General features: G+C 34.4%; 1 protein-coding gene across 1 annotated transcript; it reads left to right on the forward strand.

The window, feature by feature from the left end:
- The first annotated feature begins 17,417 nt into the window (after positions 1-17,417).
- LOC122280544 (squamosa promoter-binding-like protein 13A) lies at positions 17,418-21,327 on the forward strand. Its single transcript, XM_043091493.1, has 4 exons — positions 17,418-17,831; positions 18,326-18,847; positions 19,707-19,840; positions 20,415-21,327. The coding sequence occupies exons 2-4, from the start codon at positions 18,426-18,428 to the stop codon at positions 21,035-21,037; spliced, it is 1,179 nt and encodes a 392-aa protein (XP_042947427.1). The 5' UTR covers positions 17,418-17,831; positions 18,326-18,425; the 3' UTR covers positions 21,038-21,327.
- The last annotated feature ends 3,361 nt before the right edge of the window (positions 21,328-24,688 follow it).

A 24,688-nucleotide genomic window follows, 5' to 3' on the forward strand; every position in this document is an offset into this window, starting at 1 on the left:
TCCATTTACAATACATGTCCAGATTTCTCGACCTTGAGCTTGAAGGAATATTCTCATTCTAACTTTCTAGAATGAGTAATTATCTCCACAAAAGAGTAGAGGCCGACTGCTAGATTGACCTTCACCAAACGAAGCTGAAATGTTAGCCATAAGATCTTAACTCAAAAGATAGTTAGTCTTATAATAGAGCTCTTAGCTCTGATACCAATTGTTGCCCATATGACTAACACAAGAGGGGGGGTGAATTGAGTTGTATTAAAAAAAAATAACAATTATAAATCAAATATATAATATAAAAAATAAACAAAATATGAAATAACAATAAATATAAAGAGTAAGGGTAAGAGAGAAGCAAACTCAGTATGTTAACGAGGTTCGGCCCCACTGCCTACGTCCTCGCCTCAAGCTACCCCTTGAGGATTCCCAAATTCACTATTCAACCTCCTTCAGGTGGAGATAGAAACCTATTACACATTTGAACAACACCGCTACAAAGGATCCGTGTAGAACACCCTCTACACTTGCAATCACCTTACACGTGGTGATTCAACTATTCCCCGTGTAGAATACTTTCTACACACACAAGGGTTATACACACCCTTTTTCTGATACAAGAGCTGATAGTGGGTAGGTTATCAGAAAACACTCCTCAATGAGTGAAATAAGAACAATACAGCGTAAACTATATCTCTCAAAATGAACAAGGATTAAGGCTCAATGCTTAGAGAAGAGAGAATGAAAGCTTTGAATGAATGTTGTATGCTCTTGGTGTTGTGAATGTGAAGCTCTCAAATGATCTATTTATAGGCATATGAGACTTCATATTCAAATTTAAAAAGATTCACATGTCAAAGACAACATCATTTACTTTTTCAAAAAATTCAAATAAAAGGTTCTTCTTTTTCAATTGTCAAAGACAATATCATTCACTTTTTAAAAAAAATCAAACCTAATCTTTTACTTTTGGCATATGACAAAATGAGCACACTTTCATTTTCAAAAAATTCAAACCTAATCTTTTACTTTTTGTATATGACAAAATGAGCACACTTTACTTTTCAAAATTTTCAAACAAAATCATCTACCTTTTGTATAAGTCTAAAAAAGCATCAATCACTTTTGAAAATATTCAAATAAAACATGCACATGTGAAAGATGACAATCAATCATCTTTAATATTTTCAAAGTTCAACCCTTTAATCAAGGCATGCACATGCAAAAGATGACAATCAATCATCTTTCAAAATTTTCAAATTTAATTTTCAAAAATATTCATGCACATGTGGAAAATGTATTTTAATGCTTTATGATAAAATATTAATTTTGAGCATTAATCCTAATTTCGAATTTTAAGAGATTTACAATATTACTCTATGACTTTAATGTGAACTTGTTTCCTTCTTGCTCATGCTTGGTTCTTTGATGTGCTTGATTCCATTGTGTGAACAACTTGAACTTGAAACTCCTTTATTCTTTGAATTCATTTGTTATCATCAAAATCCATGTGTAGATTTATAATCACATGAAACTTGAAACCTTGGGTTCAACAAAGAGAATTTTGGCATATGTAAAATTAGTGGACATCTAACTCAGGATTGTCCAACAATCCCCGCTTTTAAAGAGGTGTTGCATGAACAAGCAAATGCCATGAATTCTTATAAGAGACCACTTTCTTCTCCTTATTTGGAAACATATAATCCTGGATGGAAAAATCACCCTAACTTTAGTTGGAGGAACGAGTCAAATTCAAATCAAAATCCTCAAGGGCCGTCTTCTTCTACTCCTTATGTGCCTTCACATAAGAAAACCCTTGAGCAGACATTACAAACTTTTATGCAGGGGCAAGCCAATATTAACACTCAGACAATGCATGCCATTACTGAGATGAGAAGCTCCATTAGCGACTTGACATCCTCGTTGCACGCTCAAGAAAATGGTAAGTTTCCTGCTCAACCTCAGCAGAATCCTAAAGGTAAATTTGAGGTAAGAAATTCAAATCTTTCTGATTCAAAATTTGAACATGCCAAGTCCATCACCACTCTACGCAATGGAAAAATAATTGATAAGAGTATTTTAATGAAAGTTGATGAGACCAATAATTCTTTAAATTCCAAGAGTGATGGTGAACTTGACAAGGTCGAGCTAAATATGCCTGTGAAAGCACCAATACCTGCCCCATTTCCCCAAAAGTTGCAACATTTTCACAAGTTGATTCAAAATGTTGATATTTTTGAAATTTTCAAACAAGTAAAAATCAACATTCCTCTGTTGGATGCAATCAAACGGATTCCATCATATGCTAAACTTTTAAAAGATCTGTGCACAATAAAGCGTACGATGAAAGTGCAAAAGAATGCTTTCCTCACTGAGCAAGTAAGCGCCATCATTCAGAATTATTTTTTTCCAAAGTACAAAGACCCGGGTTGTCCAACAATTTCCTGCGTGATTGGAAATTTTAAAATTGAAAAGTTTTACTTGACCTTGGAGCCAATGTTAACCTCCTATCCTACTCGATATATGAGCAGATGGGTCTTGGTGAACTTAAACCCACCAAGGTAACACTCCAACTTGCTAACCGTTCAATTAAAATACCGAGAGAGAGAGTTGAGGATGTGTTAGTGCAAGTAGGTAAATTTTATTTCCCAGTGGATTTCATTATTTTGGACACAGAACCTGTCTTTGATGTTTGCAATCAAATTCCTATAATTTTGGGTAGGTCATTCCTTGCGACCTCAAATACTTTAATAAATTGGAGGAGTGGTGTGATGATAATTTCTTTTGGCAACATGAGTTTGGAGTTGAATATTTTCAATATTTGTAAACAACCTGGTGATGATGATGATGTGCATGAAGTAAATCTGATCCAAACTCTTGTTAAAAATAAATTTGATTTGTCAATTCTGTCTGGCCCTCTTGAGGCTTGTTTGGTTCATGGTAAAAATTTTGATAATGATTCTGTACTTGCATTTATAAATTTTTTGCTAGAATCTACTCATATAATGGACATTGATAAATGGAGAACACGTTTTGAGGAATTACCACCTCATGATGTCGTGTCTCTCCCCTCAAGTGTGCAAACACCAAAACTCGACTTGAAACCTCTTCCTGCTGATCTCAAATATGCATTTTTAGACCAAGCAGAAACATTATCAATGGTCATTTAATCAAAACTGGATGAAATTCAGGAGAAAAAATTAATTGGTGTTCTTATTGAACACAAAGAGGCAATAGGATGGACCATAGCTGATATCAAAGGTATCAGTCTTTTGATTTGTACCACAGGATATATCTAGAGGACAATGTTAAACCCTCTAGAGAGATGCAGCGTAGACTGAACCCCAACATGAAAGAGGTTGTCAGAGCATATGTGTTAAAACTTCTGGATGTAGGGATCATTTATCCTATTTTCTAACAGCAAATGGGTTAGTCCCACACAGGTGGTACCCAAGAAATCTGGTGTGACTGTAGTTAAGAATGCTGATAATGAATTGATCCCAACTAGAGTCACTACTAGTTGGTGTATGTGCATTGACTACAGAAAACTAAACTCTGTTACCAAAAAAGATCATTTTCCCCTACCATTCATGGATCAAATCATTGAACGTGTAGCGGGCCATAAATTCTATTGCTTCTTAGATGGATATTCTGAATATAACCAAATTGAGATTTCTCCTGAAGATCAAGAAAAGACCACTTTTACATGTCCATTTGGTATCTTTGCATATCGAAAGATGCCATTTGGACTTTGTAATGCTCCTGCTACATTTCAACGATGCATGATGAGTATATTCAATGACATGGTAGAGCGTTTCGTTGAAATATTTATGGATGATTTTTCTATTTTTGATGATTCATTTGATGAATGTTTGACTCATTTGGAAAGAGTGTTAATTAGATGCAAATAAAAGAATTTGATTTTAAATTGGGAGAAGTGTCATTTTATGGTCACTCAAGGGATTGTCTTTGGTCATATTATTTCTTCTCAAGGTTTTGAAGTGGACAAGACCAAAATTGAAACTTCAGCACAATTTCTAGACCTTTGTGCAATTTATTGTCAAAGAAAAATTCTTTATGTAGACTGATGATTGTGAGTTAGCTTTTACAAAACTAAAAAGTATGTTGATTTCAGCCCCAATTATGCGATCACCTTATTGGAATTTACCATTTGAGATTATGTGTGACGCTAGTGATTATACTATTGGAGCTGTGTTGGGCCAACATAAGGACAAAAAGTTTTGTGTTATTTATTATGCAAGTAGAATTTTAAATAGTGTTCAAATGAATTATTCAACAACTGCAAAAGAGCTACTTGCAGTAATTTTTGCACTTGACAAATTTTGTTCTTATTTGATTGGATCTCAAATTGTCATTTTTACTGATCATGCTACGTTGAAGTACCTTTTAGTGAAAAAAGATGCAAAGTCCAGGTTGCTTAGATGGATCCTTTTGCTGCAAGAATTTGATTTGATAATTAAAAATAAAAAAGAGTTGAGAATGTTGTTGCTGATCATTTGTCTAGACTTGTTCTTTCAGATTCCATAAAGACAGTTTCTATTATAGACACATTTCCAGATGAGCAACTTTTTGATATATCTCAATTGTCTTAGTATGCTGACATTGCTAATTTTCTTGCTACAAGTAAAATTCCTTACATTTGGACTCAACAAGATAAAAGGAAATTTTTTATAGAGGTAAGAAAATTCTTTTGGGATGATCCATATTTATTTAAATATTTTCCAGATCAGATAATTAGATGATGTGTTCCCGATAACGAATTTCAAAATGTGATGTCTTTTTGTCACTTTTGGGCATGTGGTGACCATTTTTCTAGAAAGAAAACTGCTTTTAAAATTTTACAATGTGGTTTCTATTGGTCTACCATTTTCAAAGACACTCATGAATTTTGTAAAATTTGTGAGCGTCGTCAAAAATTGGGATGGATTACCTGCCGGAATATGATGCTATTAAATCCAATCTTGTGATTTTTAATTGATTGATATCATGTTTATACTTAATTTTATAACTATGATTTAATTGGACAATATTTTCTTCACATATATAATCTATTTTTGATAATCTATTTTTCTTTTAATTTATTTTTTAGTGTTATTTTTCTCTCCTTATTTCCAGTTTAAATAAAATTCACATGTGATCCGATTGAAACATTTGACCAAAAGCATATGCTAATTGAGAGGAAATACAAAGAAACATGCAGAAGATAAGACAAAGAAAATGAAGGAGGCGGTGTACTTGGGCAGCTGAAAAAAAAAATAAACACAAAGATGACTTTGAACTTAAAATAATTTTTGGTGAGAATAAATCACGAACGTTGGTCTGGACGGGAGTGAGACGTAAAGATGGAAAGAGAGGCTGTTCGGTGGATTATGCAGAAAAAGGCAAGAGACGTAAAGACATAGGGGAAGGAATTAGATGATATTTTTTCGTCTGGCATCTTGGACTTGGACTTGGACTTGAGGCGGCTATTATATTGCTTGCTCTATTCTTGGACGAGGGGAGTGTGAACGTAAGGTCTGGAGGCGGCAGCTTGTTGATTGTTTTGGCTTGACTTTTACATGAGAATCAAATATTTGATGTCGGTTGGTGCAGCTAAAGTAGACTTGATTGGATGATATATTCAGAGTGGAGTCTTCACATTGGAGGTCCCTTGAGGCGGTTATAAATTTTGATATTCCTTGCTCTATTCGGAAGGGGAGGGACGTGGTTGGAATTGAGAGAAGTCGGTGGGAGGGAATGAAAGGAGAGGTGGTGATTTATGATGTGGTGATTTATTGGGATTTGAGAGAAGTCAGTGCTGATTTGAGAGAAGAGTGTCGGTCGATTGGAGTTTTATTTTGCTGGAGCAGAGTTTTTCGTTCAGGAGGGACGGAGGGTGACGACGTGGGTTTTATTCTCTCGGCGTTGGCTAGGTTTCCAGATTTTATTACTTCTAAGTTGTTTTCTAGTATTTCTTATGTTTTATTTTAGTTTTCTAATGGAGATTATTTATGTGATTTCTATAGCACTTGTGATGAACATGGTTGGCTAAATTTTCATACTAAGTTTAGAGGTGAAGTTTAATGATTTAAATATTTTTTTCGGATCAATGTAAAATTTATTTTGTGAGCTTGATCGATTAAAGAATTTTATTATTGCATATTTTGATTATCTATATATTTATCTTGATTCATTGTGATTTTTGAATACAGTGAATGCTTGGAGAATCTCTGTGATATTCAAATAGATTTGTGAATATTTTAATCATCAATCGTTCATGCTCAATCGTTAACGACTTTTTTCTTGATCTTAAATGTTAAATCTTCCAATTAAATGGAATCATTATTCTAGTTTAATTGAAATAAATCGATCGGAAACAATATTATAAATTATTAGATGGATCCTCGAAACCTTAGTTTTTCTTAATATCAATTCATTTTATCATTTTAGTTTTATTCAGTTATTTTATAAATCTCCATCTCAGTAATTTTATTTTATATTCGATTACACGTTCATTTTAGTAATTTATTTTATTTGTTTGAGTTTATTTTCTTCATCACATAAGTCAATCACTATGGATTTGACCCTATTAGGTACTACAACACCTGTAAATTTGCAGGTAAAACTGCACTAAATTTTTGATTCACTAGTTTGAGTCAAAGTTTAGGCGTAACAATCACCAGTCATTTATGTCACAGACTATAGGTATTATATAGTTTTCATTGATGACTTCTCGCAGTATACATGAATCTATCCTCTTTATTACAAATTTGATGCCTTTAGCCAATTTGTCAAGTTTAAAACCCTTGTAGAAAATCAATTGTCCACCACCACCAAACAATTTCAGTCTGATGAAGGTGGAGAATATATCTCAACTCAGTTTCAATCATTCCTACATACACATAGTATTTTACATCGCAAGACTTGCCTTATACCTTTGACCAAAATAGACTTGCAAAAAGAAAATTGCATCATATCTTGGAAACAGGTCTTACTTTACTCGCATATTCACATCTGTCCAATAAATACTGGGTTGATGCATATATCACAATTGTTTATCTCATAAATCGTTTATCTTCACCCACTTTAGATGATCAATCTCCATTTAGTAAACTATACAAGAAAAATCTTGATTACAAGACACTAAGAGCTTTTGGATGCAAGTATTATCCACTGCTCAAACCCCAAGGTTTGCATAAATTAGAATATAGAACCAAACCTTGTATTTTTTTTGGGGTATCATCATGCTGGCTACAAATGCCTTGAACCAGTCAACAACAATGTCTACCTATCCCTTCATGTCATCTTTGATGAGAATGCATCTCCAGCAAAAGAAATTGAGTCTAACTCACTGCCTTCCAGCATCTCTGCACAAACTGATGTACCTTTCAATGTAAATATTCCTCTCTCATGCTCACAATTTCCTCTTTCAACTTCTCATACATCTGTTAGTAATTCCATTAACATTGGTGCAGCATCCATAACTTCACATATAGCTCCTAGCCCTTTTTCTCCAAACAACCAAACTCTCTCTTCCAACCTTCCTATTCCTACATCAAGCTCCCCACCTTCTACAGAGCATCCTTCCTTCTCTACTATCCATCCATCTTCTTCCCAAGTGTCCACGACTCACCCTGGTAACCAAGTCTCAAACATGTTCTCTCAAACCTCGCACATTCCTTGATTCCAAACTATATTTCAGCACCAAACATCCATTTTCATGCCTTCATAGTGTCTTAAATGACGTTAAGCCCAGCTCATATAGCAAGGTTGCCACTAATTCTCGCTGGTAAGCTGCAATGCAACAGGAATTTGATGTTCTCATGGTTAATGGAGCGTGGTCCCTCTATCCTTGACCACCTAAGAGCAATATAATACAAAACAAGTGGGTCTATAAGATCAAACAAAAGCCTGATGGCTCAGTTGATCATTTCAAAGCTCGGTCGGTGGCTAAAGGGTTTAAGCAAGTCAGCATGGTCTTGATTACATTGAGACATTCAGTCCAGTTATCAAGCCTTCCATTGTCTGTATCATTTTATGCTTGGTAGTTCAGTTTGGGTGGCACATTCATCAATTAGATGTGTCAAATCAAATGCTTTCCTCCATGGTTCTCTACTTGAGGAGGTCTACATGGAGTAGCCTAAGGATTTAAGGATAAAACTTATCCTCATCATGTCTGCATATTACAGAAGGTTATTTATGGCCTTAAGCGAGCCCGTCAAGCTTGGTTTCACAGATTCTCTACTTTCCTACTAGATCTTGGATTTATCGGTTCTTTAGTTGATCATTCTCTCTTTATTTATCACAATGGTGCTGTCAAACTGTATCTTCTATTATATGTATATGATATCATTTTTACAGGCATTCACATTGATGTTTTACAATCATTTATATCTCAGCTTCAACTTGAGTTTCCACTTAAAGATCTGGGTCCTCTCGGTTATTTTCTGGGCATCCAAGCCACTCGCACCTTTCATTGTCTCCAACTCAGTCAAACCAAGTATATCACTGATTTGCTCACTCGGACACACATGCTTGGTGCTTGGTGCCAAGCCTTCCAAAACTCCCTGTTCTTCTGTTCCAAGCTATCACAATTTGATGGTGAACCTCTCTGTGATGCAGCTAATTATCGACATGTGGTGGGCTCCTTGCAATATTGTACCTTGACCAGACCTAAGATAGCTATCTCAGTCAATCAGCTTTGCCAACATCTCCATCATCCCACCTCAGTTCACTGGATAGCAGCAAAATGAGTCTTACACTATTTGAAGTATACTGCAGATCATGGTTTGATTTATACCTCAGGTCCACTTCAAATCTTAGCCTATTGTGACTTTGATTGGGTGGGCAACCCTAATAATAAACGTTCTACTTCTGGCCTTGCTGTGTTCCTTGGTAACCCTCTAATATCTTGGAGTGCCAAGAAACAAGGGGTGGTTTCTCGGTCCAGCATTGAGGTTGAATATCGCTCCCTTGCTTTGGCTACTACAGAAGTATAGTGGGTGCGCATGTTGTTTCGTGATCAAGTGTGACAATGTAAGTGCGTTATCTCTTGCCTCAAATCCCATCTTTTATGCAAAAACTAGGTATATTGAGGTAGATTACTACTTTGTACATGAGAAAGTACTTGATCAAGATATCTTAACCAAGTACATATCCACCCATAATCAAGTTGCAAACATTCTGATTAAGGGACTGTCATCCACCATATTTTAGTACCTTAAGTCCAAACTCGTTGTGGTTTCCCCCATTAGTTTGTGGGAGGGTGTTAACCAATACAATTCTGAGCATATCCCAATATGTATTGAAGATAAAGATTATGTTATTGTGGACTCTATTATTGCTGTTATTGAAGATAAAAATGTTGAAGATAAATCATCATCCAAAGTCATATTTGAACCATGTGAATGAGATCATATTCTATTGTGTTATACTTATCTTTAATATTTATCATTATCTGTATAATTCAAACTCAAGTGTACTCTACTATTATAAATACAAGATGTATCCTACGGGTTGATCAATTTGATCATCCCTCATTTTGCAAACTCTTTCAAAATCAAGAGTAATTAAATAAATATTGATTTTTTAATCAAGCATGATTATTGAAAATGATTATTAGCCAATATGCTTTAGAGCCAACCTATAAAATATTAGCCATAAGCACAAGCCAAAGCAAAAGCATTTGAGTACCCTTGATGAGCTATGAACCATTCCATAGCCATAGCATTTTAGTATAACTCTAGAGATTAGTATAGAGAGATTAGTTCTACTTTGCAATCAACTCCTATGTTTTGGTACAAAACACTCAAGTGAGGAATTGGTTACTAATAAAAAAAGTATTCTAGAAATCACGTGTAAAATAGTCTCCTTCTAATGGAGAATAGTTTTTACAGAACTGGGGTAGGTCCGGCCAAAGCCCATCGATTATGGCATATGACTCAGAAGATGCCATAATTAACAACCACAAAACCTCTGCATATATATAATAAAATAATTAACAATTTAGTTCTTGGTGCAGATCTAAATTGATATGGGATATCAATTACTTTCTTTAAAATCATTCAGAATGATATCAGTTATTTTCTTTTAAATCATATATTTATGCTCATTCTTACGGTATTAGTAAATATTTGTTTCAAGTTTGGAAGTAATTCTGATTTTGATTTTGACCAAATGTTTTTTAAGATTCTTATTTATTTATGTATTAATTTCTCATACAATAATTTCTATTTTTCTATTTTTAGAAAAATATACATAATTTTGAATTTGCAACTATTTAAGTCCGGCTTGTGGACTTCTTAAAATAAATTTGAATTTTTTTATTAATCAATATTATTCAGAGTTTTCTCTGTATTTTGGGCAAATCTATTATTTTCCTTCCCTGTGAATCTGTTAAAAATAGCCGTCAGAATTAATATAAATTCTATTCGGCGTTAGTTGGTATCAGAGTTTCAGCATCTTTCTTATGGTGATATCTTATCAGTGTCCATGGCTGGTAGTCATGATCGTGGTCGTCGTAGGCAGGTTCTGAACGAGAAAGTCCCGCACCGTAATCTTAGCGTTCAGAATGTGATGACTGAGGATTTGCATAGGCAAATTGCAGAGTTAACCCGACGTCTAACTTCACAGGATATCGGTGATTGTGAGATGAAAGATCACGATTCCGATTCCAGTTTTGAGAATCCATATCACAATCGTGCTCTATTTTGGGAGCACTGTGGTTGAGAGGAGTGTCATGGTGACTTCAGTTTTAGAATTGATTTACTATAATTTCCTGGTATTTTTCAGGTTGAAAGTTTCTTTGATTTATTGCACTAGAATGAGTGGATTTACTACTTCGAGGAAGAATAGTTTGAGGATATAGATTTTTTCATAGGGTTGAACTCCATACCAATCTACAATATCTATCCTGATGAAAATAACCTAGTAGATGAGGTAACTATTTTTATTGAAAGCATAAAGAATTTGGAAAAAGAAAATGGTCGTAAAGTTTTGAAGTTTCAAGATCATGAAACAACTTTTGAGACAAATAACTATGTTAATTTTCTTAGAGTTAAGGATTTTTTTTCAAATTCTCCTATGCAATTTTTTTTTTTTTTTTTTTGGATTTGAGATGTGGGAAAGAAACTTAATTTTGGGATATAAGATATTCAATATTATTTTATTTTGAGCCGATAAAATCAATTTTAGTTTTCCATGATCGTCGGGATGATACAACAAAAAGAAATAAATATTGGTTTAATTGGACATCCAAAAGATCGAGGCAAGAAAGTTTAGAATTTGAGGAAGAATTCTCTACAACCCGGTGAGAATGGTGCAAATCCAAATTGATATAGGATATCAGTTACTTTCTCCAAAATCATTTACAATAGTATCAGTTATTTTCTTTCAAATTATATATTTATATTCATTCTTACATTGTTAGTAAATATTTGGTTTCAAATTTGGAAGTGATTCTGATTTTAGATTTGACCAAATTTTTTATAGGATTATTGTTTATTTATGTATTAATTTCTCATACAATAATTTAGATTTTTTCATTTTCGAAAAAATTTTCATAATTTCAAATTTTGCAATTATTTAAGTCTGGCTTGTGGGTTTCATAAAATAATTTCAAATTTTATTGTTAATCAATATTATTCAGAGTTTTCTCTATATTTTGGGCAAATCTCTTGTCTTCTTTCCTTATAAATTATCTATTGAAACTAGTTTACAGAATAATCGCTATTCTATTTGGCGTCAATTCTTAAAGACACAACAAGATGGCCTTATGACAATAGTAATGAAACATTCAATTTTAACAGCTTCTAAACTATTTTTCTTCCTCACGAACGAGGACTCACACATGCCAAACACTAACCTAAAAGATCTACCCCTTCAACAAGATAGCTCCACTTCACTTCAACCAGCCAACACCAATGCATTGAACATATCTCATCAAATTAAATTGCATCTTATAAATTTTGCATGTTCATGTACTACATGAACACTCAAGGCTTTCTCCTAAGTGTTAGTTTTCCATTTGATAACTCTTTTAGTGACATCCAACAATGCTAAATACTTTATCTCCAAATGATATCTCAAACTATAAATTACCAACCTCAATGCTTATCAATTTTTTTAAAAAATTAAAAACATAGAAATCAAACTCAAAACCATCATACTTTATGAAGGCTTACTGCAACAGGAGGTCGGTCACACAAACATCATCAATTCTATTTATTTGAAAAAATATTCATGCCATAAATCAAGAAATAATTCCCTAAGAAATGTGTCATATGCTTCTGAAAAGTTAGTAAACACGTTGCTAATTAAGAATAACATTGTAAATATTAATGAGCTGATGCTTAAAACAACAATTTGAAATAGGTTAAGCAATCACTAATCCCTTACCAATCTGCTCTGTTTGGTAGTTTGAAATATAAAATTAAGAAAGAATTGATAATCATGTACACACTATCTAAATGTTAAGGCAGTATCATTTAAGATGTTCTAGCAATTTGAAAAGCCATTCATGATCTTATCACAAATCAACAAAGTTGGGTTCACATCACTAGGCAACAAAATCACAAATACGATCTCGTCAATAGGAAAAAAAATCACAAACAAAATATGAAAAATATACTGGGTGATTCTTTCATCGGCGAGTGATTCTTCTTTGCATGATCTGTCGCATCCCACGATTGGGTAATTCTCCCATCGGCAAGTGATTTTGCTTTGAGTGATTTGTGTCCCCCTTGGGTGAGTTTGCTAGTCTGTGATTTCCCTCCCATGATTCTTCTTGGTTGGTCTATTCTTTCTGTCCTCCCATGGGTGATTCTGTGGAAAACAAAAGGCTTTGTTTTCTATTAGGGTAAAATCGACATTTCAGCCCATTGATGTAAAAGGTGTTCATTTCGTGCTACTAAATGGGGCCTCTTAATAGCATTTTTGTATAAATAATTATAATTAATCACTGATAATGTTCTTATTGCTTATGAATTGGTTCCCTTTTTAAAGCATAAGAAAAAAGGCAAAAAAGGTTATATGTCTATTATATGTCTATTAAGTTGGATATGAGTAAGGCTTACAATCATGTTGAATGGAGTTTTCTTTCCAATGTAATGAAGGTGATGGGTTTCTAGCAGAGTTTTATTGATTTGATTATGTATTGTGTGAAATCTCTTACTTTTTCAGGTTTGGTTAATAGAGAGACAAAAGGTCATATTATTCCTTCCAGGAGATTAAGATAATGGGTCCTTTATCCCCTTATCTTTTTCTTCTCTGTACAGAAGATCTTATTGCATTGTTAAGAGAGGTAGGCTTAAGAAAGGAAATTTATGGTATAAAAAACTATAGAGGGGCTCCAAACATTAATCATTTGCTCTTTGACGATGATGGTGTTATATTTTGCAAAGTTAATGTGGAAGAGAATGGGAGGGTGCAATCTATCTTAAACTTGTATGAGTGTGTTTCGGATAAAAAAATCAACAAGGAAAAAATAGCTATGGTCTTTAATGGTAATGTGGATAGGGATTTGAGAGAAGAACTTAAACTTTTATGGAGTAATAGTGAGGTGCAGCAATATGAGAAATATCTTGGTTTACCACCAATTGTTGGTAACTCAAAATCAAGAGCTTTCCAGGAGATTAAGATAATGGGTCCTTTATCCCCTTATCTTTTTCTTCTCTGTACAGAAGATCTTATTGCATTGTTAAGAGAGGTAGGCTTAAGAAAGGAAATTTATGGTATAAAAAACTATAGAGGGGCTCCAAACATTAATCATTTGCTCTTTGACGATGATGGTGTTATATTTTGCAAAGTTAATGTGGAAGAGAATGGGAGGGTGCAATCTATCTTAAACTTGTATGAGTGTGTTTCGGATAAAAAAATCAACAAGGAAAAAATAGCTATGGTCTTTAATGGTAATGTGGATAGGGATTTGAGAGAAGAACTTAAACTTTTATGGAGTAATAGTGAGGTGCAGCAATATGAGAAATATCTTGGTTTACCACCAATTGTTGGTAACTCAAAATCAAGAGCTTTTCAGTCCATTAAACAGAAGGTTTAGCAAAAACTTCAAAGTTGGAAGGAGAAGTTATTATCTCAAGAGGGTAAGGTGGTGCTTTTGAATGATGCAGTTTTATCGATACCCACTTATTCTATAAGTTTACTTTCTTTTGCCTATTGGTTTATGTTCTGAATTAGAAGGGCTAATGTCAAGGTTTTGGCGAGGGCAGAGAGGTGAAGAAAAAAGGATTCGTTGGGTTAGTTGGTGTAGTATGTGTGAGGGTAAGTTAAAAGGGGGTATGGGTTTCGAGGACTTACGCACTTTCAACCTTGCTCTGCTTGCTAAGCAAGATTGGAGGCTTCTACAAGATAAGAACTCCTTATTGTATAAGTTGTTAAAGGCAAGATATTTTTCTACTATAGATTTCTTTGAATTTATGTTGGGAAACTGTCCTTCATATATATGGAGAGGGATACGGGAGGCTAAGAGATGGTTAAGAGAATGGTGTCAATGGAGGATTGGGGATGGTCAAACTGCTCATTTGTGGACTGAAAAGTGGATCCCAGGTTATAAGTCAATGGAGCAAGAAATTGGTTACTTAGATCAATACATAAGTGACTTAGTAGCCTCTATTAATGATGATTCGACTCAATGGCGGAATTTGGATAAAATTAGATATCTCTTCAAACCAAATGTAGTGGCAAATATTTTGAAAGTGGTGATCTCTCCTAAAATTATGGTTGATAAATGGATATAAGAATGTGAAAGAAGTGGCCAGTTTTCTATGAAAAGCTGTTACCGATTGATTATGCAACACAAGAATTCTGATTCAGCTGAAGGCTCTCTAATAGGATGAGGCATCATAAATTATGGAAGGTTTTGTGGAAGATGCTGGTTCCTAATAAAGTTTGAGTTTTTGCATGGTGTGCTTGTAAAGAAGTTTTTCCTACTAAGGAAAATCTGTTGAAGAAGCATGTTATAACTGAGGGGAACTACTACTTTTGTTTGAATTCAGTTGAAGACTTGTACCATGCAGTTTTTAGCTGTGTTCAGTTGAGAGAGATGGCATCAGTTTTTTCCGTCTTTGGATAGCAATGTTCATGCAAATTTCTTTGATCTAGTATTGCAGCTCGTTGAAGGTGAAGAGGTTGACAGATTAAGCTTAATCTTTAGTTTGGCTTGGGTGTTATGGTATTGGAGGAATAAAAAGGAATTTGAGCAATAGATTTTAAGTGTAAAGTATGTGATAGAACATGCTTTATTTCTTATGAAGAATTTTGAGGTTAAAGTAAAGACTCGGGTTGACCATTTCAATTGGAGACCTCCCCCAAAAAATGTGATGAAGCTGAATACGGATGAGGCTTTGTTTGGAGACCTTAATAAGGCAGGAATTGGGGTGCTTCTTCGTGATGCTGCAGGGAATGTGATCATGGCTACTCGTAAGGCTGAAAATGATTTTGAAAGTCCAGAATCTATTGAACTTTTAGTTATTTTTAGAGGGCTACAACTCTGCTCCAACATGGGTATAAGTGATATAATTGTTGAGACATAATTGTTGAGAGTGATTGTTTGATGTTAATGGAATCTCTACAGAAAAATAACATGGTCGATTCAGTTATGGCTGTGCTGTTTGTAGAGGTTTTCATGGCTCAAAACTTGCTTTGTAACATGTTCATTTAATCATATTTATAAAGAAGGGAATACAGCAGCCCATAAGTTAGCTAGAAATGCATGGAGAGTTGATGATATTGAAATGTGACGGGATTGTATTCCAAACTTTTTTTTTCTTCAACCATTTATTTTGATAAATATTTGTAATTGTCATATGGTATGAATGAAATACTTTTGTTTCTTTAAAAAAAAAAAAAGAAAAAGAATGATGAAATCAAAATGAAAGAAGTGTTTTTTTTTTCCAAATAAATGGTTCAAATATTGAATATAATTTCTGACATAGAGAATGGACAAAAACAGACTGTATATAAGATAAAAATTTATAACTTGGATACAAAACAGCCAGTTAATATTGGACAACAATAAATCATTTTAATTGAGTGGACCCTCATGTTGCTGTCCCACAACTTAGGAAAAAATAAAGGGACAAAGCCACATGTGGTCCACAGTTTGCATTTTACATCATGATATATTTTGTGTCTGCCTATGACCCATGAAAATCTTACTGAAAGAGATCCGAGACATGAAACTTTAAAACACACTAGAAAACATAAAATAAAATAAAATAAAATAAAATAAAATAAAATATATATATATATATATATATAATTAAGTGAATTAATGAAGATTATAGGGAGGTCATGCATCTTTTCTTAATCACCAAAAAACATTTTTCCAAAACAAACACAACAGTGCAATATTAATGGTCGGTTCTTTATTCACATGGACAGACTTGGAGGCAACTTCTCAGGAAATATTCAAAGGAAGTGACTCTCACTAGTACGTAAAGTTAATTCCTTCTGGGTAACCCACAGAATTTTAAAAGAGAAGTACTTGAACCGACCAACGTTTTAACAAACTAAATTAACAAAAAATAATAATAATTATTATTCAAGTGATTTCTATTAATTTTTTTATAAAAAATTGATTTTTGTTTATTTATTTATTTCATATTGTTAAAATCAAAGTGAGGTAAAGCTGACTGTCGGATCTTAAAATATAGTTTATTTGAGTATTAATATTGATGTTCTAAAAGTTTTTTCAAGGAGAGGAAATTTAATTTTCCACCTTATGATCAGAGAAGGAATAATGAGTTACGTATCTTTTGATGTCACAAATGAGAACCTCGATAAAAGAAAAAAACCATGGTTTCGTCCTTTGTTACAACCTTTAGAATAGTAACATATTCATGATATATATATAATGGTAATAAGTTTATATTAATTTGATATTATATTTTATATATTTTATTGATGTGATTAATTAACATAATTATTTTATATTGAATAAAAGTGATACAGTCAATTATATTATTAAAATATTTACAAAATACATAAAAATAACTATATATAAATTTTTTTATTATTTTTTTAAGTATTCTATTATTAGAGTTAAAGATAATTATTATTATTATTATTTTCAAAAATTTGGTTAGCAATTATGTCCCAAGCAGCTATCAATTTAGTCAATTAGCCATGAGAGAAAGCAACAAGAAGATAATCAGCGTACATGATGGGGGCCCTCCTCAAGAAATAATGATTAGGGTGGGCATGGTCTCCAGAAAAAGTCTGAGGCAAGTAAATTAGATTCCCATTCAAATTGAGCTTTCAAAATTTGAAGTTGTTAGCTTTCCCCACTCTCTTCTGAAAGGAGCGTGGGATATGAAAAATTCAAGCTAGCTAGCAGAAGAGCAAAAGAAACCTAAAAGAAAGACATGCCATGAAATGTGAAACACAATGCCACATGCCTTGTCCTCAGCATCCGTCCTTGTACTTTCTTTTTCTTGGTTCACAAAAGTTGAAAGCTACAAACTAGGCTGTCCCTTTCTCAACCCATACATACATCTAACATAAACCCTAAAAATGGAAAATAATAACTCATGAGATTTTAAAAAATAAAAATAGAAACACTGAGGTGAAGTTAAGAATTTTTAGAACCCAACAAATCTCTCTCCTTTTTCTGCCTTCATTGGAGCTCCACTCACTCCCCCTTATCTATCTCCCTCAACAAAACAAAGCCAACAGGTACAGAGCTCAGGGATTCTTTCTGCCTAACCTACACGACCTAAAGCTTTTACTGTCTACTTTATTGGCCTGTAAATTTGTAATGCAATCCTTGTCAGTGAATGAGTGGCTGGAAAGAGCAAACCGTTCTTCCTTTGCTGTAATTGTCTGTAAGTACTCTCTCACCTCTTTCTCTCGTTTCTTTATTTGTTTTATTACTTGTTTATTTTCAGTCAGTAGCCTTCTCATTTGTAGCTTCCAATGTCCTTGGAAGTCTCTGCTATTTCCCTTCTTAGCAAGATTTTCTTTTTCAAGATTTTTTAAGTAAAAAAAACTTGGGCTTTCTGATATGGTTTCTTATATTATACCATCTTTGCCTTTTGTTCCAACAAAAACTCCTGATGTATTTCAAAGATTCCGGTTGTGCACTTCTAGCTTTGCCGCTTTATTTATAGTTATATGTTTTCTACTTTCTACTGTTGCGTTGTTTGATATTTGGCAATTTTGAAGCTACCCAATAAAGATGTATGTGAATTGGTTTTTATCATAATTTTTTTCACTTGTTTGAGTTTCTAAAGCAGTGCTTAGTCTCACATAATTCGCAATTCTTGACTACTTGGTCCTGTTTTGATTTGATGCTGTTATGAACTAATTTCTCTTTAAGGCCGGTACTGACTCCATTTCATAGTGGAAAGAGAAGCTTAAAAGATTTGGGGAGATCAGGTGCGTGGTCGGGTAGAAGAAATCTAGAAGTGATTGTTTGTATGGACTGGCACTTGAAAGCACCTTCTTGGGATTTCACAGAATTAGAACAAGAAGCCTTTCCCAACACAGAAACAGTAGGTGGTTCAAGTAGTTTTGGATATCAAAGTACCAATGAAGGAGATTTTTCAGTTGATTTGAAGCTTGGTCAGTTGGGTAATTCAGCCAATGAGCCAGTAGTTAATAAATGGAAGGAGCCTGGAGTCTCAAAAATGTCATCATCACCTTCCGGATCATCAAAGAGGGCCAGAGCAACTAACAATGGTAGTAATCACCCAGTGTCATGTCTTGTTGATGGCTGCACTTCAGACCTTAGTAATTGTAGGGACTACCATAGGCGCCACAAGGTGTGTGAGCTCCATTCCAAGACTCCCCAAGTAACCATTTGTGGCCAGAAGCAAAGGTTCTGCCAGCAGTGCAGCAGGTATTACATGAATGATGGTATTTGTAGTCCTTTAGCTCTTGAGTTGTACTTTTTCTCAATTGTATATCCATCATGTTGTGGTACACTGATAGCTTCTTTTTTGTCCTTGTCTATTATTCAGAGTGATTGGCTTTTAAAAAGCATATGAACTAATCTAAGAACCACGAGCAGGTACTTCAAATGCTTCTCCATGAAAGGACAAAAAAAAGCTTCTGAACTTATTTCACCTATTGGCAATCTCTTGCCATGAGGGACTTGTGGTGTTACTTTTGTTTAGGGGTGTACTCTTAATCAACAAGAATTGACAGAAGCGTCCTTTCTGCTTATAATAGCTTGATAAAAAGTAGCTTAGGGGAAACGCTTAGTTAAAGAAATATTTATATCATATGAAATTGTGAATCAAAGTGGAGCTTATTTTTTATTTTCTGTTTTCTATCTTTCCTGGATGAGATAGCTAGGAGCACTCTGACACGTCCTTGAAGCCTTTTTATTAGATGGAAGCTGTACTTTTCTTTAACGCCCTTTAATCATTCATGCCTTTAGATGGTTTACCATAAAAAGGTCTTCCTCTGATATAAATTATTATAGTCTAGTTTTATATGCTCAAAAGTGGAGGGGACGACAAGGGAAGCTTAAAATTAGCGAGGAACCAGAAAACTTCCCTATAAATATTTTTGTGGGATCTTTGCTGATGACTAAGCTGGATTCTTCCTCCCAAAGTTCTTCTCATGTAAATATGATGGATTTGAATTTTAGATTTAATTGATGTCTATATAATAGTTGGATTTCTTATGCATGGAATCCTTCTCTAATGCACCATAAGCCTAGTTCCTCAACGGTTCCATCACTCTTTTCATAGGTTCCATTCACTGGAGGAATTTGATGAAGGAAAGAGAAGCTGCAGAAAACGTCTTGATGGACATAATCGGAGGCGAAGAAAGCCTCAACCTGAACCCCTGTCTCGATCTGGGAACTTCTTGTCCAATTACCAAGGTTGGCTTCAACATTACCTGATCTAATTCGATGTCGGCTCTGAAGTAGGAACGTCTGTCTGTCTGCATGCGCATAAATACATGATCAGATTTTTGTGTGTAATTATTTCCTCTAGAACTCTTTATGTTGAACATACATTTGGTAAGTGCTTAATTATCTTCTCTGATTGATGTAAGGTGATCTAGTGGCCACTAGAGTCATTTTAGATGCCTACTTCAATCATTGTTATTGTTTTCCTTTATCGCTTGTAGCTCTTTTTTACTACATCTGAGTTGAAAACTGCTTTTGGAAATTACTAAAACTGATATTCTTGAAGTTATTCAATCCAACATGAACAGAAATTTACAAGGATGTTTAGTCTATACATAAACCTTGTGTTTATAGGTTCATTCTCATCAAAGTTGCTTCAAGCTCCTAGGTAGTTCTAATCCCCAAACTGATTTGGAACGCTTGCCCACAGTATCATGTTATGGCTTATTAGAAGCCTTATTGTTGATAAGATGCACCAAAAGACTGTTAGATGATCATAGCAATGTGAATTTCTTTTAGTAAATATATCTTCTGTTCTTTTCAGGCACCCAGTTGATGCCATTCTCCAGTTCACACGTATATCCCTCCACTAACATGGTGAGCCCTGCCTGGGCTGGAGTTCTCAATACTGCTGCAGATGCTAGGCTTCATAACCAGCAGCAACAGTTACAGTTACTGGATAAAGAAAAACTATTTCTTGGATCATCCCCTAGTACTAGCAGCACCAATTATATGGGAGGGAAGCAACTCTCGTTCTTGCAGGGCGGCAGCACCATACTCAACAACCAATCGTCTCTTGAAGCACCTGAATGCCAGCCGCTTCTGAGGACCATTGCTTTATCGGAAAGTGGTGGAGCTAGGAGCAAAATGTATGGTGACAGGTTAACAACTCGAGTCCATGACTCAGATTGTGCTCTCTCTCTTCTGTCATCGCCTCAATCACAGTCGTCTGGCCTTGCTTTGGGCCACATGGTGCATCCCAATTCAGTCTCCCTGGTGCAGCCCTTAGACTCAAGCTTAAATGGTAACAACTTAGAGCCTATGGAATCAGTTCTGATTTCCAATGGCAGTGACAGTAACATCCATTGCCAGGGAATGTTTCATATGGCGTCTGAGGAATCACCAGCAAACGAAACCCCTCAAACATTTCCCTTTCATTGGGAGTAAAAAAAACTGCCACTTGGAATTTACCAAGCTGCATTATGTTTCTGGATTCTTTTGTTGACAATGGATTGGATTTCTTTCCTTTCTGAGGTAAGATGCTTGTTTATTAAATCTCCTTGATCGGTGACTTCATTATACTATCCTCATGTTTATGGGACTGACTACTATCGTTCTGCGCTTGATTTTGTAATGGTTGTAAGGAATATTCAAGTTTCTTTTCTTATCTTTTCCTTTTTCCAGTGTTTTGTCGCCCATGACAGAAACATATTCGATAAAATTCTGCTCTTTTCATACTTTATTGTTCCCTAATCCCGTTTAACTTTGATGTCAAATTCAATTCTGCAAATATCATGACTTCAAAACAGTGCTTCGCAATGGAAAAATTTGTATGGCATATTGCTGTCCATCTCCAGCCTTGATACTCCAAATTAAGCACTTTGAACTCTTTTCTAGCACTTCATGCACGGTGGTATACGGTTCCAATATCACATTCAAGCCTGTAGTCTTGCTGAACCCAAATCGAAGGACATTAAATATATTTTAGAATGTTTTAAATATTTTATTCATGAACTCCCAAAAATCAAGGAAAAAAACTTAAAAAGTATATCTTTGTGAACTCATTTTTATCATTAACTAACGTGGTTAGCCATGTCTCTTTACTTTTTAGTCTCCCGTCTCTCGACAAAAGAAAAGGGCACAAGTTGATCAAACAAAAAATACAGGTATTTTCGAAACCTAAAAGACTGCTACTTTTAACTACATTTAAGTATAAATTTTGGTTAGATATTACCGTTCATTTAATATGTGTAATTTCATGATATATATTATTCTTTTCATAGCTATACAAGAGTAATGTTACGTATAGTCGTGGAGTGTGCAAGTCTCATATAGTCATTATGCAAAAAGCGTAGTTCATTATTAAAAAATTAATTTTTTTTATGTGAATCTTGTATTTATATACTTATTACTGTAATTATTATATATATATATATATATACAGGAGAGCATGACTTGGTACCATTTTACTGTGGGTGCACAATGTGATCTTTAGTCAAAGAAAGCATCAAAAGATAAATCAGTTGAGAGAATCCAAAACCATGAAACGACAATGCGGCTTGGTTTTCCATGAAGAATGTGGAAAAGAGAGGAAAAGAGAGCTTATTTTTTCTTTCGAGCAGACAGAATTTTTTTAAGGAAAAGAGAATGGATAAGCTGTGATTAATATATTCATGTGGTAAGAGTCAGACGTACGATGGAGGTATTCATGAAATGATTGTATGTATGCCTTTACGGAATCAATAAGTAGTCTTTCTTCAAATAAGCTGATCGGGAAATTCCCAACAACTTCATTTTGCTCACAAAAGTCGCATGCATCCAACAAAAACCACCACAGGTTCAAAAAGTCATAACTTGTGACGTTACTATTTTCGTACTTACAAATTAAATATTATATTTTATTATTTTTAACATTATCAATATTGTAAATGCAATTAAATTATTATATCAATGTATTTATCAATTCATTTGAACGTGCACACATCTCTCTATTATAATAAGTGTGTATGGAGTTGTTATGGTAATAAACAGTGAATTTTCTTTTTTTATGGGTTAAGTCTGTATGAAATGAACAGTATCAATTTTTTGGTGTAGCTGTCTATCTGAAATAAAATTAATAAGTTCTCTCTCTCTTTTTCCTTCTAATTAATTGCGTCCGTACAAAAGTCTCTCATTCCTCTCATCTCTCACAATTCTATGTCTTTCTTTCTTTCTCCATAAACCTGTTCTCTAGATTTGAAATAGAATGCCAGGTGGCACTTTTTCTTCAAAGAGCATGATTCAACATTAAAAATAAAAATGACAGAGAAATGATTTAATAAAATCAATGACCAATGAGATATTGCTAGGTAGAAGTTTTTTTTTTCTCTTTTTATTTTTAATTTTTTAATCTCTGTAGATTTGGTGGTTGGTGGTCGGTGGGGTTAAACAATAATAATATATTTAGGAGCGATCCTTACTTGCTTTTTAGAAAGAAAAAAAGAATGCGAGAGGTCCTATACTTATAAATTAACACTAATTTTTGTGAGAATCAAGCAAAGAGAAATGAATGAGGTACGGGAAGTAGACTATACCATACAATTGATCAACAAATCTTATAAGACGAATTACCAAGCGGGTTCTTGGTCTTCGGTATCATCAAAGGGATTTCAATGCACACGGGACTAGTGGACTAGTACTTGATACATAATGCTGCTTTTCTTTTTATTATAATGCATCTATATATATAAATAAATAATTAACATATATATTTTCTACACTAGGCGAACGTCCTTGGATGTTGCCCCGTCACTAGTATACAAATATATATATATGTAAACATCATATAGCTCAAATTATAATTTCTATATTCAATTTAAAAAATCCTCATTTACCTTAATTAAAGTTTTGGTTGTATAGAAGAGAAAAACATGATAAAAAGATTGAAGAGATCAAATAAATATGTAGAAAAATTACCATACTTAGAGAATTTTTTTTTTCTCTAAAAGAATATGGGCTTGTTTTATATTCCTAGTGCATTATAAGCGTTATTTTTTTTTTTTTTTGGGCTATAGGAGTTCTTCCAAATTTTAGGAGGTTGGGATTTGGTATACGGGATAGTTAATGGGATTTTAGACCTAATTAGTTAACTTGGAATATAGGTTTATACATGGTTTAGTTTTTTCTCTTGTTACAAATGTGTAATATAAGGGGCGCCGATGATAGGTACCCTTCTCATGGAGGTTATGAACTTATGAGCCATGATAAGTGGCCCTTAATGACTAGTCAATGATTATACTTAGAGAGGCTATTATATAGCCCCTCCACCTTGTGGATGAGCGAGGCACATGTGCAGCACAACAGAAAATTTCTCTCTCAAATGTGCATTTCTCTAGTCTTGACATTTTAGGTTGTGGAACATGTGGGTGATGTTTTGGTTTTCTGCCACATAACATATCCTACCATCAACGGAATGAAACAATTATACTAGATTTAAGATATTTTTGACGAAGTAATATTATTTCCACTTTATACTTTGATCTAGTTTTTCTAATATTAATATAAGAGCCACATCAGTTGTTTCCAATTTAAATTTTGGTCGTGATTTTTTATCGACCAAATTTATTTGAAATGCTTTGCATTCTCTCTCTCTCTCTCTCTTTTTTTTTCTTCGAGTGCATGAAGTGATTCTGACCATACCGCTGTGAGAGGGGATTCGTGTGATGTTCGCTGCTTTGATGGATGCAGAACATTGTTAATGCAACCAAAGCACCACTACATAGACTATGAGCCAGCAGAATGCACTGTAGGGTGCTGTAAGCTCGCAAGAGGCAGCATCGGCGATGTACATCATGGGTACTGCCGCACGGGTGTTGTGTTTCCCGCCTTTGTGTCGTGACCACCATAGGTGGTTCGTGCACCTCGGTGATACACCCACAAGGCAACAGAGAGCACCTCATGAGGTGCTTGAGTGCCAGAGGGCAACAGTTTGCACCCGAGATACTGCGGCACCAAGTGCCGATGCTGTAAACCAAGCGGAGCAGTGCGATGGTGCACTGCATTCCAAGAGCAGTTGCACGCCGTATCATTCCCACAGTATAGTGCCCACCTAGGTGCAGT

The sequence above is a fragment of the Carya illinoinensis genome, chromosome 11 (assembly GCF_018687715.1).
Source record: "Carya illinoinensis cultivar Pawnee chromosome 11, C.illinoinensisPawnee_v1, whole genome shotgun sequence".
Taxonomy (NCBI): Eukaryota; Viridiplantae; Streptophyta; class Magnoliopsida; order Fagales; family Juglandaceae; genus Carya; species Carya illinoinensis.